The sequence below is a fragment of the Pungitius pungitius genome, chromosome 16 (genome assembly GCF_949316345.1).
Source record: "Pungitius pungitius chromosome 16, fPunPun2.1, whole genome shotgun sequence".
Taxonomy (NCBI): Eukaryota; Metazoa; Chordata; class Actinopteri; order Perciformes; family Gasterosteidae; genus Pungitius; species Pungitius pungitius.
Window position 1 is genome coordinate 10,031,429 of NC_084915.1, and position 16,842 is coordinate 10,048,270.

The following is a 16,842-nucleotide window of genomic DNA, read 5'->3' on the forward strand; positions in this document are numbered from 1 at the left end:
CAAACGAGTGGACAATACAATAGAAATGCCTTCATTGCTTAATCTGCTACATTAAATTGCCTGATAGTGAAGAGAACCACGCGCGTGTCAAGTGACGAAGAATTTGCAGTTAATTAAGAAATGTCACAGAGCTTGTAACTCTCAGAAAGAAAAAAAAAAAATAAACCCCTAATTCTACACTTTTATTAATCACCCCTTTTGTCTTACTGAAAAACCACATTTAAGGAAAAGCAGATTTGAGTGTGGCAATTTAATATTTTGAATTTAAGAATTAAGAAAGATAAGTAACATTAAAGACCAAACACAAGGACTGAGTGTCATCCAGAAGCGGACGGTTTACTTACACTTTGCACAATAACTTAGCTGTAACTCGTGCAAATGCAGGTGGCATTTTTTTAATGACTAGCTATCACTCCGGTAAAAGTGGCCTTTATACATAATGTAGCTTTTTGTCATCTACATGGCGTATTTTGACGTTCTGGGTCAGTGTATCAGACACGTTGTCAGCAGCAAAGCTAAGAAGACACTGAGCCAGAGGCGCAGCACGCCGGTCAGGGCGCCGCTCGCCGTGGACTGGTACACAACCCGGCCATCCAGAGGCTGCGTGGGTCTGAAGATGTCCGTCATGGGCTGACCGGTCCAGAATCGACACTGCCTAACGATGTCGTCCAGCTGGAGAGGAAAGGAATAAGAAGTCTTATACTGCTAACAATGGAAATTGTTGTGTCTTTCAGTAACACAAAGATTGCATTTCGGATACTTAATTTTTCAAAGTTGAACTTCCAGTTCTTAAAATAACTACAATCACTACATGAAACACTGCTTATTATAAAAAGGGCAACTAAGCCAGCCACAGATTTTTCTTCACGCCAGTAACAGTATTTTTAATGAAGTTTAAGACTGCTGTTGTTTTTGAAATGTTTTCATTTGAGGTCGACACACATATAATCCCCTTATATTTGCGGAAAGACAACTCTGCAAGTAACACCAGTAACATAAAGTCTCTTTACCAGACGCTTCGTCGCGTAGAAGTCAATGAATGACGAACTTCAAGGAAATAAAAAGGTTTACCTGTATTATCAAAAGTCATTTTGGATGAAACGCATTCCGAGAGCAGAAGTTAGTCTCCAGTGTGTAGACCACGTGTCTGTAGCTGCTCACCTGCCGACTGCTGACAGACAGCTTCCTGTGAAACAGCGTCCAGGCGACCGCCTGTTCACAGCCCGGAGTTGTCATGGAGCCCACGTAGCGGTAGTAGCTGTGCAGGTCCTTTGCTGAAGGGATGATGTCACTGAGTTGAAAGTTCGGGATCACTGTGCTGTTGCCTTAACACCGAAAGACGTGTTTGGAGGAAAAGTCAAGATGAAGTTTTATTGTAAAAGGAGATTATACCTCCATAAAAATGTTAGTGACCAAGCGCATACCTTTGTTTTGAACCCGGCCCAAAGCAGCTATTACCGGGTCCAGGTGAGGATGGTCGCCTGGTGTCTCCTGTGTGGACGACACCATCAACATTACGACACAGTCCTGACTGGTCTTTTTCCATTTGTATTGAGGAGGTGGAGTCATCAGGAGGAGGAAATGTGAATGCATTACCTCAAACAGGAAGGCAAGCAGAGCAATACCCGCCATGTCGTGCTCGGCCTCGACCAGGGAGCCATACGGCTCCTTGATGTGGACAATGTGCAGCTGGAAACACAAAACACAGCAAAAGACTTCCAGTATTAGAAGAAGGTTTTTATTAACACAGTGAGCTGTGTTGAACACGTATTATTCATACTTATAGGATCTGAATAAATAACAAAATATATGTACTAAACACAAGCCTAAGAGATTTAATAGTTTTTTTCTACAATGAAAAACGATCACTAAGTATCTCATTAGTAACGTTAGGAGCTTTTGCTTTTCTTTAAAAGGCCTTTTCTAACACGCCAGGTTAAATCTTTCACCTCCATGCGTACTGCAACATATAATTTGCTCTCCTGAGAAGATATTGACGTGCATTCTGCATGTGCATAATTACTGTAGATTATTATGCAGCAGGTCAAAGCCCTCGCACTTGGCAATAAAGTATTTCTTATTCTGATGAGACGTCATCTGTCATTTGTAAAGAGAAAATTGCAGAACAAATCCTGTCTTTGCTACTAAGTATATTTTCTAACTTTCTATGAGTTATTTCTATGAGAACTTTGGGGTTGGGCTTGAATAGGGCCGCTCCCTGCAGCGTCCACAAGCAGCAGGTGACATGGCGGCCACCGTGTGACGTACCTCCATCGGGTACCTCTCCCCGTCAATGGTGTGCTCGGACCCCGGCCTCCCGTTCGCTCCCCAGTGGAAGTGGAACTGGGCGGCTCTGTACTGACCAGGCAGAGCTCCTCCGGTCAGTCGGACCGACTGCGGCAACACGAAGTGAGCTGCAGGGACGAGAACGCACAACGTCAAGCTGGAGAGGACACCAGCACACCTACAGGGGGGGGAGGACAGTAATGGTGCCGCTCAGCTACCCGAGTGTCCTTTGTTTTGCACTGTGATGTTGATCCTGTCGGTGTGGCCGATGAAGGCGAAGGGCGGCAGGGCGCCGTTGACGTGCACTTTGCTGGTGACGATGTTAATGGGCGACTGGCGTAATCCCCCGCAGCTGGGGAACTGGGCGGCCCAGTGGATCGGCTCTAAACGGATCAAACGTGCACCTGATGAATGCAAGTCTAAAACATTCTGCTCTGTTTGTGGCCTCTGCAGATTTCCAAGGGGAACATCCGTCTCTTTGTCACAAACATATCACAAACCTTGATTTGTTTGAGCGTGTTCTCGCAATCTCAGGGTTTTTGTCTCTTAAAACACTTTGTGTCTCACCTCTGCATGTGTCGTTACAGGAGTACTGGCCCTGGTAACACCACTGAGCTGGAGAGAAAGCACAGCACTCAGTCCAGAAACACACACACACACACACACACACACACACACACACAGTATACTCTGCTTCAGGGCACTTCTCCCTTGTGCCAAACAACGTGGATTTCACTAGTTAGTAAATGAGTATTAATCTTTCTAATTTTCCCGCTCCATTAGACATTAAGAGTGTTTTTGTTCTCAGTCAGCGATCTTGTTGGCTGATCTGCTAATGTGTTTTTGCTTTGCAGCTGAACTTTGAGAAGTCAGGGTGGGTAAAACATTTTCTCACACACACAAAAGCACACACAGGGCCGAGATAATTATTAATTCTCACATTACTTATCCTGTCCTTCAGAAGCACTTTTTAATACTCAAAACATGATGAAATAGCCAGCAGTGATGGATTAACAGAATGCTCACCAGGCATTAGGTATCAATGCCATTTCACTGGAAGTTAAAACGCACCAAAAAAATCACAATGACATCTAAAGGTTAAAAAAATACCAATTACAATTACAAATTACCGCTTCAGGAAAACTTACGTATCAAGCCAACGAGCTAGAAAGCTGCTGCAGTGACAAATGGGCTAAAATAAAACAGTCATTATTTATGAAATGTGCTTTTTGGGTGGCATTCTTTAAATTATATAAACGTAAACGTTTTCCTCTATTGATTTGATTTCGTGCTAAGAAGGAAAAAGAAAAACTAATATCTTTTTGAGAACAGGCAACTCAAACATCAATGCTCAGCTTTTAGCTTCAAAGCAAAAAACACTTCCTCAAAACTGTGTTTTCACATCAGCATCTTCAATGTGACAAAGCCGACCTCAGTATGAGTGCAGTGACCTGTGAGTGTGACCTCTACGGAGCCTGTGTTTGCAGAATTTCAACATTGTATCATTATATAGATACATATGTGTATAAAATATACAAAATGCTTTAATCTGAATGTATTTGACGTTTATATCGCTGAAGTTGGCAGAAGAACCAGAGAGAAAATAATTGTTGTTGTTTCCATTTTAGTACAGTACTTTCTTGTAGATCTTTGTTTTTCACAATTAGAAGTGCAGTAAATGCCAAAGACGCATTGGCTTTCCTGCATGTGATGAAGTCGCTGCAGCTGCTGCAGGCCTCTTAAATGAATTGACCCGGGAAATATTTAAAAAGGAACTGGAGAGAAGCCATTCTATTTGATTGATTCCAGGGATTACACCCAGCCCAGTGAGTTGTAGATAATGAGACGACGCCGGCTCAGGAAACCTTCCTCCGACTCCCTCCAACATCCAACAGCATCCAACAGGTGCAGGGGGAGTCATTTAGTCTTGTGCCGGTGTTGTGTATTGTGTTGCAGATGTGAATGAAACTCCAGTGTCTGACTCAGCGCTGGGAATGAAAGGCGCTATAGAGAACCATTTAGCTAATATAGGGACACAGATTAACCCCGCTGAAGCTCCCACAATGCCATTCTCTGAAAGGGGACAACGGTTCTCACCGACTGAGAACAATGCACAGGTGGAGTTTGGCTTTGCTCCACCTGGCTCACACACAGGCAGCAAACGGAGCGGCGCTGCTTTCATTTCTTTCTCTTATATAGAAAGATAAGAGAAAGAAAGCATTCGGGAGTAATTGACTCATTTTTAGCAGGGATTGACAAACTTTTTAAGCCTTTGAAACAACATGTACGTTTTCAAAGATGAAATTGCAGCAGATAAGGTGAATGTTTGATGGAAAGCACTTAAGATCAATTCAGTATACGCCTGAGTGCTCTGATGTGATCCTCAGGTTAAAGGGGCCAATGTTGGCGCCTGCTACCGTTAACCGAAGCAGCGTCTTATTGAAATTTGAGGGCACAAATATTAGTCCATTAACCAATTAGGTCTTCAACAGGCAGTAGAGAAGCAATTGTTTTTATTTTTTTTGGGGGGGGGGGGAATTTGCATTTTTTCATGGTCAATGTACTAAATTGTATGTTTTGGACGGTTGATTATAAGAAAGGAGTCAATAAAATGCTTTTTGGGGAGAATTTCCTGTTTATACAATAAAAGCAAAGATGAAAGATACTCTTTGTACTGTAGAAATGTGTTATCTGCTTTTTAATTATTGTGGGATCCCCCTGAATCACTGCCTTTCATTTCATTTCTCTCATTGATTTTTAGGAGAATTTCAACATTCACAAAGCATAACATCTGGGATATTTCTTAATTAAGTGGATTCATCTCTGTGACATACAAGTCTTAATATTGTGAAAAAATAATGCTCCCAAAATTAAAAGAATGGGGTGCAAACTGAAAGCTTTTCTATGCATTTTCTAAATGTTCTTACTAATTCAAGTGTGTGTGTGTGTCTGTATGTGTGTGTGTGTATCCTACCTGTGCACTGAGAGAAGAAGGAGAGCAGAGCTGGGAGGTAGACCGAAAAATCCATGATTAGCAAAGAGACCTGAAAAGATCCTGACTAATTTCAGCTGCCTTCACATACTGACTATTAGCTGCATTTGAGGGTGGGAGGAAGACGGTCATGAGTTAAAAGGTGTGTGTGTGTGTGGGGGGGGTTGTGTGTGAGAGAGAGAGAGAGAGTGTGAGAAGGAGGGAGAAGAAAAGTCCCTCTGAGAAAGTTGTCACATGTCTGATTGGAGAAAAAGACGGACACTTGTTGGGTTGTGTGTTTTTATTTCCGAGTGCATTAAACTTAAATCTGCCTCTTCCATCTTGCTAAAAACTGCTACTCAGGTCCTCTGCCTCTGTTGTGTTGGCCCGAGGGACAGTCTCACTCACAAATCATTGATTCACAGCTCAAACGTACTTTATGTAGCCAGCTTTGAGAAGCTAACTTTATGTAGCTAATGTAAGCTTTAACTTTAATGTTGACTTTGTACTGTTTTCAGTGTGTGGTCCACTGCTTTCGTGCCTGCAGCAGTTCGGCGGTCGCCCTCTATTGTCCTCTGCCGGACAGAAGCAGCCAGTGTGGATGGAGAGAAAAAATCATTTTAAGTTTCATTTCTATTCTTCTTTGATGGAGTTACATTGCAATAAAAAAAAATCTACACGTACCAAAAAGTAAAAGTACTCCAATGCAGAGGGGTCAGTTTCAGAACAATATCTATTTTATTATATCATAATTATTATTGCCAAAATAATGTTACATAAAATTACTGATACATGTAGAAATATATTTATTTGAATATTAATCCAATATAGAAATACATGTATGTATGTGTAGATCAAAATAATAATAAAATAAAAATCTCCTTCAAGACCACTAGACAAGTTAAAAGGTTACTTCAATTTGTTAGAGGTGTTAGAAATGTTTAATGTTCAGTTATTAGCTGAACCATCATCGAAATGGAATAGACACAAAGTGAACTGTAGATAAACAATAAAAACGGATTCATTTGCAAAAAATGCAACTATCTTCATTTGTTACATTGAACATTCATTGATTGTAATTACATCTTGCAAAATTTGTTCATATTACAGTTTAGAGTAAAACCTGTTAAGCAACACATTTACTGTGATATGAGCTCATTTTGCATATTTTTTAAATAATAGCATAGAAAAATCACAGCAGAATGTTTTAAAGTGTATTTAAAGTGTGTTTTAAATATGTAAACGGGATTAAATGGAGCATAACGATTCTGAACACAAATTTAAGAGCCATACATAAATAATTACCTTCATGAAAATAAGATGCTTGCTACATTGAAACTTCTGACGCTTATTGAAAAAGTTAATTAAGGCATCAGGCAACATTTCCCTAATTATGGCGTTCCTGGACAGATGCTCGTCTGATTCCTACAGAAACTCGTTGTTGAAATGCTTTGAAACTCCTGCCGTTATTTTCTTCAAACAGGACACATGTTGTCTTCAACCCAGATAATGCTGGAGAAAAAAAGAACAAGATATTCATCATTATGTTTACACCTTTTTTTAAATCACAAGTGTAATATCTCAAAGGTATAATAAGCTGTGATGTGTTTGCCCCCCACTGGGTGCCCGCTTGTGTCCCCCGTTGAAGGTAAAAGTTTGTTAGTAGTATCAGCAAAAGGAACTCAAAGCATCAAGGACAGAATGAAAGCTGTCAGACAAAAGCAGTAAAGTCAAAAAGTACCTCTGACATCACCGTCTTGGAATGTAGAAAAGTTGCATAATATGGAAATAAAATAAAGTACAGGCCCCTTTGAATGTGTAAATTCTGAAACTGAAATGAAACCTCTTGTTCACAAAGCTGATGACTGGCATTTCAATCTTCCCTAGTTCTTCGCCACGCAATAAAAATACTCACACACATGAATGTTTTTTTTCCCCCTTTCAGCTCAAGCTCCTCTCGACACTCACAAGGGCAACATCGTATCTCTGTGACTCACCTGCAGCACAACGGCAGCCACCACAACCAGGGCGGCGACGAGGGCCATGCGCCCGATCCAGCCCACGTCCACGTTGTTCAGGATGAAGAAGCGCGCCCAGCCCAGCTTCTTGGCTGTGTGAGGCGGGTAGCGCATGCTGTTCACACCCTCCATTTTCAGCTGCTTGATGAGGCAGCTCCGCAGGTGGCTCAGCTGGTCAAAGCTGAACTTGCCGTGGTAGGAGCCCATACCACTGTTTCCTGTACGGGACCACAAGGGGAGAGCGAATGGATGTTCCATCACATATTTGAACTACGTGGACAGAAATCAACTAGGAGTTTAAAATAGACTGTGAAAAGTGAAAAGAATGATCCTATCTGGTTGTTTATTGACTTATAGATCTAGATATTGAATAGATATTGCTGGGGTTCATTCAACTATCAAGTAATACATTCTCTTTTCATGAAATCACAAACAACTTTCTCTATATTTTAAACATCCATTGGTATTATTTATTTTGGAGAGGTATAAACTCAGTCCTAAAGGTTATTAGTAATGCACTGGATTCATGGCTTGTAAATCAAAGGAGTTTTTTTAAACCTTCCCAGGTATGTTTTGTGACCTGATGCCTTTATTTTTCCACAACAACACCATATTGCCCCCTGCATGACCTACACACATAGTACTAAGTGAGTGAACTCAGTGATGCAATAAGTCAACAAGCAAAAGAGAAACTGAGCTCTTTTTTTATCGAACCGCTTCCATTTGTCGCTGTCAGCACTCACCTACTCCTCCAAAAGGCAGCGAGTTGACAGAAAAGTGCACAAGGCAGTCGTTGGCCAGCAGTCCTCCACTGGAGGTCTCGTCTGTCATCCTGGTGATCACCTGAGGAGAGAGACGTTCTGATCTTCATACATCTGTAGCTACACACTGTACCCGTCTGCACGTGCTCTGCAGCAGTGTCTGCTGTGAGATATACCTTGTTATCTGATGAGAAGACGTAGAGGGCCAGAGGTTTCTCTCCTTTGTTGATGAACTTGATGGCTTCGTCCAGGCCACTGACCGGCATGATGGGAAGCAGAGGTCCGAATATCTCCTCCTGCATCACCTTCGCCTCTGGCTTCACGTCCCGCAGAACTGTGGGAGCTGAACAGAAGAAGACCCGAAAACACTGTTTCAGCAGAGGAATGTTTTTCATTGTCTGTTCTTACTCATTTGAATCTCGCTAATCGGCCTGAATGAAAACCACGGAGGAAGCTCCCGCTTGATGGATTTTCATCCGGAGAGTCGGTGGCTCGCAGCGGGGTTACCGATGTAGCAGTGTGACTCGTCGCTGTCTCCTCCTGCGGCGACGGTGCTGTCTTCCAACATGTTCATTATTCTCTTGAAGTGGCGCTGGTTGATGATGCGTCCGTAGTCCGGACAGGTCTTTGGGTTGTCGGTATAGAACTCCTGCAAGAGGAAACCATCCCATTACCGCACAAAGGTTCTCGTTACATTCAGGTTAAGAAGACTGATCATTTAGGAGAAATAACCTCCTCAATTATTGTAATTTTCCAACATGACTTTTAAACATTACAAGTTACAGCTGGGAACATCTTTTGGGGAGCATTGCTACTTGCTGCTTTTTTCTATTTGCGTCTTTGGTACCTTTATGGACTTCTTGACCTCTTCTATGACCCGGTCCTGGATGCTGGGCTCACACAGGACGTAGTCCGGGGCGATGCAGGTCTGACCACAGTTGGTGTACTTTCCCCAGGCAACGCGCCTACACAGCGGTGGAAGAGTTAACAGGAGCATCTAAAGAACGGCCTCGGTAACGGAGCGACTGGACGGAAAAACAATGTTGTCATTAAAAAGGACGTAAAAGAAACTGCGACGGCGAACCCCGTTAAATCGTCGCTCTTACCGGCAGGCTATGGCGATGTCACAGTCCTTGTCGATGTAGCAGGGGCTCTTGCCGCCCAGCTCCAGGGTGACAGGCGTCAGGTTTTTGGCTGCAGCCTCCATGATCACTTTGCCCACCACGCTGTTGCCCGTGTAGAAGATGTGATCGAACCTCTGACGCAGCAGCTCCTGGGTCTCTGACACGCCCCCGGTTACTACGGGGTAAAGCTCCTGGCACACAGCGCGGGACGGGGGTCAGCACAACGCAGCACGCGGGCCACCAAGCAACGACTCGAGTCAACTTTTGGTTTTCGTGCCTTTTTGCAGACGTAATGGAGATTAAAAGAGGAAGGAATTGGTGGCTGGATATTTTTCAAAAATAAAAGAGGACACTTTGCCTATTACGAGACTGACGGCACACTACTAGTAACTAGTATTATATTCTAAAGGTGAAAAGTGAAAAAGTAACATAAACATAGCAATATATAAACATAGCCAAAAGCCTGTAGGAAAAAATCCTGTTTGAGAAAGAACATTTTTCTCATTTATATTTATATATTTATATTGTTCACGATCCGGACGTCGTGAACAATGACAGTGTCTTGTTTCACTTTCACGTCATCCTTACTTTGTCGATGTAAAGCGGCAGCAGGTCCTCCATGACCTTTGCAGTGTGAACACAGACCTCGGACGGCTTGACCACGGCTGCATTACCTGGACGGGGAAATGACGGAAGATGTCAAGATAGGAACACGTTCAAGTGTGACCCCCAAAGACCTTCACTGGACTCTGACACAACTGGAGTTCTTTGGTCACTTGGGGGCAGCAAAAGCAAGTTAGTTGAACAACAGTGAAATCGACACTTCCAATACTACAGCAGTTGACTTAAAAAACATTTTGTAATACTTATGGGGACATTTCTATGAATTGCTCATTTCTATATTATAATCATACATTTAGGAGAAAAAGAGTGTGCACTCATCATGTGTTAGCACTACAAAATGCCCCCTTTTAGTTTTGAAGAAGCTGCATTTTATTTGTGTAATTTCTGATGTTTCTTTTGATTTTCCATAACGGCCGTCAGCAGGTGGCGGCACGATCACACAGCGCTCTTATTTCTAGGTTGATCATCGATATTGTTCAATAAGTAATGAGAAAACACTCGCTAGGCAGATATAACTGTGAGAGTAAGATCTGATAATGCTGGGGCGAGGGATAAAGTCCATGCTGTGCAAACACTCACTGCATACACTTTCAAGTGCTTTAAGCCTTACATGTTTTTAGTATAACTTCATCCAGGTGAAACACGAATGAGCCGTCTACCAGCAGCCGCTCTCCTAGCACTACTATGTAAAACTATCACTGGGGACGGGCTACAGACAAAAGACTGAGGCACACGAAGAACAGGTGTAAAGACTGTTATAATAACGCAGTGTCATGCTAAACAGTCACAAGACAACTCTCCACACTCAAGTTTGCATCACAAAGTGATGAGAGTCGAGCCAAAGCACTCAAGCACTAAAGGCCGGGGGCCCGTTTAAGCGTTGCCTCTGGGAGAGAAATCAATTATACATTAGTTCACTTGTTATCTTGGAGCTGAGCAGCGATTCACTCTGACCTTGTCCTTTGAGCAATACCTGATAGGATCAAGGCACAAAGTTGAGATGTGCATGTTCATACGATACACACCGCCACGGACACACGAGCTCCTGCATGCGTGTTAAATACAGATGTTAGAGGGATCTTTTACTGCTGATCTTGTAGGTTTCAGTAGCTTTCCCCACAATGATCACAATTGGAAAAAGAGAAAAGAACGCTGGGCAGAGCCAGGACTAAACAGGAACTCAAGTGGTTAGGATCACAAGACAAAGAAACCAAACAGTACAAAAGAAATAAAAAGATCAACAGAGAACTGGATGCACACATTACCTCGAAAATTCAATATTGAAGTTGCGGTTTATTGGTCTAACGGCAGTTAGACCAACAAACCGCTAGAAGCCTTGAGGAGGCTTCTGGATGCATAATCACTTGTATGTTCAAAAAAGACTGAAAATATTACTAGTTTTTTTGACTGCTGATCAAAGCGCATGTACCGGTTACCTCTACCGGCATTTGGCTGGCGTCTGGTGTTGAGCCCTCTGTGTCTCTACAAACTCTACGTGATGATCATGATTTTGAGGTATTTTTGAATGGCTCATGCAAAGAAAAGACACAAATATTGTATCTGTGTTTCAAACTAATGGAGTTGAAGATTAGACATCTACCTTCTCAAAGTCCATCCCAGGGTGAAGGGACGATGGAATCAGATAGAAATGTGAACACTGACCTATTACACCACACACATGCAGACAGACACACACACACTGCCCTTTCACCGCCACACACGCATGCTGCAGTACCAGCTGCGATGGCTCCTATGAGCGGCTGGATGGTGACGGCCCAGGGGTAGTTCCAGGCCCCGATAATGAGCACCACGCCGAGCGGCTCCGGCTTGATGTACACGGTGTCCGAGATGGTCATCAGGTTCTTCTCCACGGCCCGAGGGGCGGCCCACTCCTTCAGCTTCTTGATGGCCAGGCTGATCTCCCCCTCCAGACCCAGAGTCTCGTACAGCTGGGTGCCCACCTCGCTCTGGGGGGGAGACAGTGACGTTGGACTTGCTCATGGCAGATGTTGTGTTTCACTGTATGTTATATCATGGTGCCCATCCATATATCCACAAAGGTAATGACATTTTAACCAGTTTAATCACTTACTTTGTGTGTAACTATCTTAATATTATTTCTAAACTACCTTCTTTAACTTGTGTGGTGGGATAATTCAGACTTTCTTTTATACATTTTGTATCCAATTATGGTTGCATGCATAATCAATCTGAACATTCACTTTGAATGCCTTTCCATCTCTTGATAACAGTTTGTGATCATTGAAACGAGAGAACAAAGTAAAATATCATTGTTTTATTCCAGACCTGAAGTCTAAACCCTTGTCTTGTGAGGATTAAACCATGAATTATGAGCGTTAAAAGATTAAAAACAAATGTCGTACAATGTGACTCAGCGGACAGTTATTGATTATTTGGGGCGGTGAGGAAACCCCTCTCACTTCTTACCTTATTGAGGTCTTTCTTGATGGCATCTGAAATCACCTGCTGTTTCTCGATGAATAACCGCTGCAGGTTCTTCAGTTGGCGAACGCGGTGCTCTAAGCATTTGGACCTGCCGGTTTCAAAGGCTTTCCTGGCACGAGCCACAGCCTGCTGCTCCCGGGACATCCTGTGGAAAAAGATATTCATATATATGTTTAGATATAATATTATTTGTTCTTTTGTGTAGCACACTGTGCGCTACACTTGCAAAACAGGAAAATGTGTGTGACGGCTAAAGGCCACACACTCTACTTAGTGTTCTATTCCAAATACGTATTAGTTATGAACTAGTGAAAACACACACAAAGTACTTAAAGTGAGGAAATATTACTTTTTACAGAACAAAGTATGTATCAGTATGTAAAGTGGATGAGAATTTCTCGAACTAGACCATTTGCTAAGCTAAAGTGTTATTCTTCTGACTCAGCAATAGGGCTTAATTATACCGATGTAATTCTTGTTGGATTTATATATCTTCAGAAAATGTGAAAAATGCCAATTAAAGTTCCCCACACCATGAGCTGACATCTTTAAAAGATTGGTTTAAAAAATGCCGCAAATTTCTTTGGCACATTCAATACTGTTTTTTTCTTGAATATCGTAGAGATCAGGGTTTTAATTAGAGTAGTAGCTTTTCAAGCAATTTCCATGAAGTATTGTTCTGAATACTTATTGTATTATTGCAAAAGTAATCCAGCCTATTATACTGTGGACTAGAACCAATGAACGCTTTTGAAGAAAGAAACCAGTTCTCCCAATAGACTTCCTCACAGATCTGCAGTGATCCAAGAGTCTCTAAGTCTCTCGGTCAGAGGTGAAGGTGCAGTGACGTTTCACCGTGCGGGTTAAAGACCATTGAGCATGACATCCGGTATATTATCCTGTAGTTACTTGATAATGGACCTTTGTGTCTTTTCAAATGAACCTGGACTATTCGACAGTTACCGTGTAACACCCCCCTAATCTCCCACACGGGTCGGTCCGTTTTTTATAGCTCGAAGGGTTGTTTTTTTTAGTTTGATGGTTCCTCCATTCGTTTCGCTGCCTGTCAGCAAAAAGCCAAGAAAGAAAGAAAGAAACAACGCAAAGTGTTGTTTATCAATTCCTACCTGGTCAATTTCGAGTTAAGGTCAATGTCTCGATGTCCCTTCTCACCCTTGATGAAGGCTCGTAGCAGAGAGGCTGAAAGGCGAAGACATCAAGTAAACGCGTTCTTCCTTCCCCGTTAGGTCCCGCCCACCGAGGGGCGGGGCCTAGAGGCCCCTGACTGCGGCTAGCTTGTAGCCACGTTAGCTGCGCTGCTCTATGACGCGTCTGACGCGACGCTGTTGCACACGGAGCCCCATCACTCCCAGTCGGATTAAAACAATAACGATCCTGTAATGATTTAGAATCTCGTAATTGAGACTTCACATCTCTTTTTTTAATTTATCATATTTCAGAGTTGTATCATTTTTAGATCGTTTCTCATAAGGATTTGTAGAATAATAATAATGGGCTTCCATGCTCATATGCAAACTAAGATGGTGAACCTGGTGAAAATAAACAAAACCAACCTCAATGATGAGCCAAAGAGAAAAAATGCTCCTTCACAAAGAATTTAACAAAGCCACTCAAAATGCCCCCATCCCCCAACATGTTGAAAGTGTTTAGGTAGTATGGTCAGAAACATAAATGTGCTTTTCCATAATAAAATGCTTACAAGCGATCATAATATATTAGCAATCTTTATTTCCTGTACATTTTGTAATACTGCAATACTCCTGTCCCATCAGGAGTGATGTCATCTTTCCAGTCTGGGAAAATGATACAATCCTGAATAAAACCTGGGTAGAGAAGAGTTTATTCATTTAGTTTGAAATGCTGGCCTATAATCAGCATCAGATCTCTTTTGCTTTCCCTTCGTTCCCTTCACAGCCTGATGTCCTCTCATCCATAGCCAAGCTGGAATAACACTCAGCTTCTATCTCTCAGATCAGGAAAACACTTTTTACAACGTGGGACAAGATGCATGAAGTAACCATCTCACCTCGGGCAATGCAGCACATCGACCCAAAACACTCTGGGGTTGACAGGAAATGTGAACAGAGTTCCCACATCAAACAGTGGGCTGAGGAATGGTGTTTGTGTATTGTGAAGGTTGGAGCGAAGATGTAGGTGAGGGAGAGGATGGCAAAGCGTCATTCACACCTGAGTGTCAACCCTCATTTCTTAGAGAGGAGTGTGGACACAGAAGACCAGCATTTCTCTGTGTGCACACCTGAGTGTGTGAGGTATACCAAGGCATTCAGACACAGAGAGAAGCACAGTTTGTGTATTGTGAAGGGTTTTCTTGGTGCTGGAGGGAAGGTTGTAGGAATATACAATTTGGATCACTCCATGAACATAAAAAGTGACTATTTGACTGCTAATGTTTTAGCTGAATGTGTTAGAAAAACAAGCAAGAAGATCATTAGGACTAAACCATTAAAACATATATTTAAAAAAATCATAATAATTTGTCTAATTTGGCACAGAAATGTATGTTAACAGTTATTATAGCCAGCCAGGTGAATATTACATACTGACTCTCTCTCGCTCTCTTTCACGCTTTCTCTCCTACATTTGGTAATACTTCCCAGGTGGTCTGGTTTGGATTTTATTGAGTCAGAAAATCTCTGAGCCGTATACTAGAAGAATATATATATATATATATATATCCCCATGCTGTTTTGATAATGGTGGAGGAGACACGTTGCTTCAAAATCTCAGGCGACTGCCAACTCTGGTGAGATCTGGTGTTTGTGTAATTCTTTATTACCCGTCTGCACGTTAACGCCTATTGTTTACTTATGGACCTGCGGTCCTTCACCAACACAAAATGCACATACTGTGATTATTATACTGTCTAATATGGCCATCTAGTGGCCTCTTTCCACCTCGCACTCTTTTGCTGACTAACAACAAATACAACAACATTATTAACTATTAACTAGGAGAACGAAAAAATAGAAAACAGTTATGACATACCTGTCACACATTATCGTCAAGCTCTAACATAGGAAGACATCAAGCTTATAAAATAATAATTTACGCCATGTTATTCTGTTTGAGAGAACATGTTCAGGCGGTAATCTTTGGCAGCACGTGACCCTGTTTCGATGGCCCATCTAGTTTGGGTATCGACTGAGATTTGACTTAATGATTGTCATGTGACGGTCAGTGACGTGAATAGCCTACTTCTCAGTTGATGTGGAGCAATTATCAGCGTTAATGCTCATTTTCAGATGACCCCAAATTGTTGCATCACGTGCACAACAACACTGTAGGATGAGTTCAGGTATATTGGGGCATACCTGAATTCATTCAATTAAAAAATATATATATTTTCGGTACATATAAGATAAAACACACAACCCAATTGAACAGATATAATCCGGTCTTAGATTTCAGACTTGAAACTGTAAATTTAAATTCCGTTTCCAATGGCCCAAACCACGTGAGTCTGGCACCCGCCTGGGAACATCGCAGTGGACTGTGCGCTATCCGGTGTTTTGATGTCTCGATCGGTGGAAACGTAACCGACCAGGAAGGAGAAAAAGTCGCCCGGTTTGTCACCTCGACACATTATAGCTGCCTGAAGCCTCACTCCTCCAGCTTCTTCAATACACTTCCACTATGCACTCACTGTTTTTTTTGTTTCTTCTGATGCACAGCAGGAGGCCGCAACTGTGGAGGAGAGGATATGCCACAGACCGAAGTGTCAGAAAAGTGTGATTGATGCTATACCCGTCGAAGACTCATATATGTATATATATTAAGCCCGCACAAATACTTTTTTTTCTGAATCCTTCCATTTCCAAAAAAACGAGTAAAAGTTAACTTAAATGCAGCTATTTACCAGAGGATCTCAGTGTTGTGTGACCTTACACTTTTGCAGGATAGGGCAAACTCTGTCTCGGCTAAATGGGCCCATTAACGGGCCACTGGGGATCAAACAGACACCTATTAGTCGAGGGAGTGTATAGGTGCGCTGCACATCAAAGGCACGCGTTTGTAAGGCTCGACCATATCCACTGGGATGGGTAGAGGGGCGGGGTGTCTGTCAAGCCAACTATAAAACCCTCTTGTATCCATACTTGATCAGCAGCGTCGCGGAGAGACTCGAGGAAACGTACCCTCTTTGATTTTGGACCCTGTAGAGGAGAATGGCATTCGGGTTGGATTTTACTCGCGGTCACGTTTCTGAGATTAACGAGCTTTACGTGGGACATTGCTGGCCCACTGCATGCTGGGACACGAACAACAACGGTGATTACACACAGAACTCCAGCAATGGTGAGGGACTGGCATGTGTATATTTATTTCGTTTCATTTGGGCTTGCAATTATGCACAATATTAAGTTTAAAGCATTATGTTATGTTGCATATCTACAACTTGAGTTACTTGAGTTACGTGCTGGTACACCCTGCTAGACACAAGAGCAGACGAATAACTGTAAGTATTGTTCTCTCCCGGCAGGGCATCATGCTGCTCACCACAGGACGCGCTCGGACACCCAGCGCCGCCGGAAGCGCACAACTTTCAGCAAGGC

The 16,842-nt window shown here is 42.5% G+C and overlaps 2 protein-coding genes across 2 annotated transcripts; both read right to left on the reverse strand.

Moving 5' to 3' along the window:
• Positions 1-235: 235 nt before the first annotated feature.
• On the reverse strand, positions 236-5,371 carry ca4c (carbonic anhydrase IV c). The gene is made up of 8 exons (XM_037468334.2): positions 5,261-5,371; positions 2,854-2,901; positions 2,505-2,669; positions 2,269-2,414; positions 1,597-1,689; positions 1,425-1,491; positions 1,162-1,325; positions 236-672 (listed from the first exon to the last, which is right to left on the reverse strand). The coding sequence occupies exons 1-8, from the start codon at positions 5,313-5,315 to the stop codon at positions 484-486; spliced, it is 927 nt and encodes a 308-aa protein (XP_037324231.2). The 5' UTR covers positions 5,316-5,371; the 3' UTR covers positions 236-483.
• Positions 5,372-5,972: 601 nt separating this feature from the next.
• On the reverse strand, positions 5,973-13,520 carry aldh3a2b (aldehyde dehydrogenase 3 family, member A2b). The gene is made up of 11 exons (XM_037467750.2): positions 13,378-13,520; positions 12,233-12,395; positions 11,520-11,751; positions 9,749-9,834; positions 9,143-9,351; positions 8,884-9,001; positions 8,544-8,685; positions 8,213-8,379; positions 8,019-8,118; positions 7,255-7,493; positions 5,973-6,769 (listed from the first exon to the last, which is right to left on the reverse strand). Exons 2-11 carry the CDS (start codon positions 12,392-12,394, stop codon positions 6,755-6,757), a joined length of 1,470 nt encoding a protein of 489 aa, XP_037323647.1. The 5' UTR covers position 12,395; positions 13,378-13,520; the 3' UTR covers positions 5,973-6,754.
• Positions 13,521-16,842: the final 3,322 nt, after the last annotated feature.

What these genes read in the sequence shown, in the direction of transcription:
- ca4c (XM_037468334.2), bottom strand. Translation starts at nt 5,315, where the DNA reads ATGGATTTTTCGGTCTACCTCCCAGCTCTGCTCTCCTTCTTCTCTCAG. An exon ending in CTTCTTCTCTCAGTGCACAG is followed by an intron (nt 2,902 to 5,260) that starts GTAGGATACACA and finishes CTTTCTCTCCAG; the next exon opens with CTCAGTGGTGTTACCAGGGC. An exon ending in TGCTTGCCTTCCTGTTTGAG is followed by an intron (nt 1,492 to 1,596) that starts GTAATGCATTCA and finishes TCGTCCACACAG; the next exon opens with GAGACACCAGGCGACCATCC.
- aldh3a2b (XM_037467750.2), bottom strand. Translation starts at nt 12,394, where the DNA reads ATGTCCCGGGAGCAGCAGGCTGTGGCTCGTGCCAGGAAAGCCTTTGAA. An exon ending in CATAGGAGCCATCGCAGCTG is followed by an intron (nt 9,835 to 11,519) that starts GTACTGCAGCAT and finishes TTCCCCGTCCAG; the next exon opens with GTAATGCAGCCGTGGTCAAG. An exon ending in GCTGCCTTTTGGAGGAGTAG is followed by an intron (nt 7,494 to 8,018) that starts GTGAGTGCTGAC and finishes GGTCCCGTACAG; the next exon opens with GAAACAGTGGTATGGGCTCC.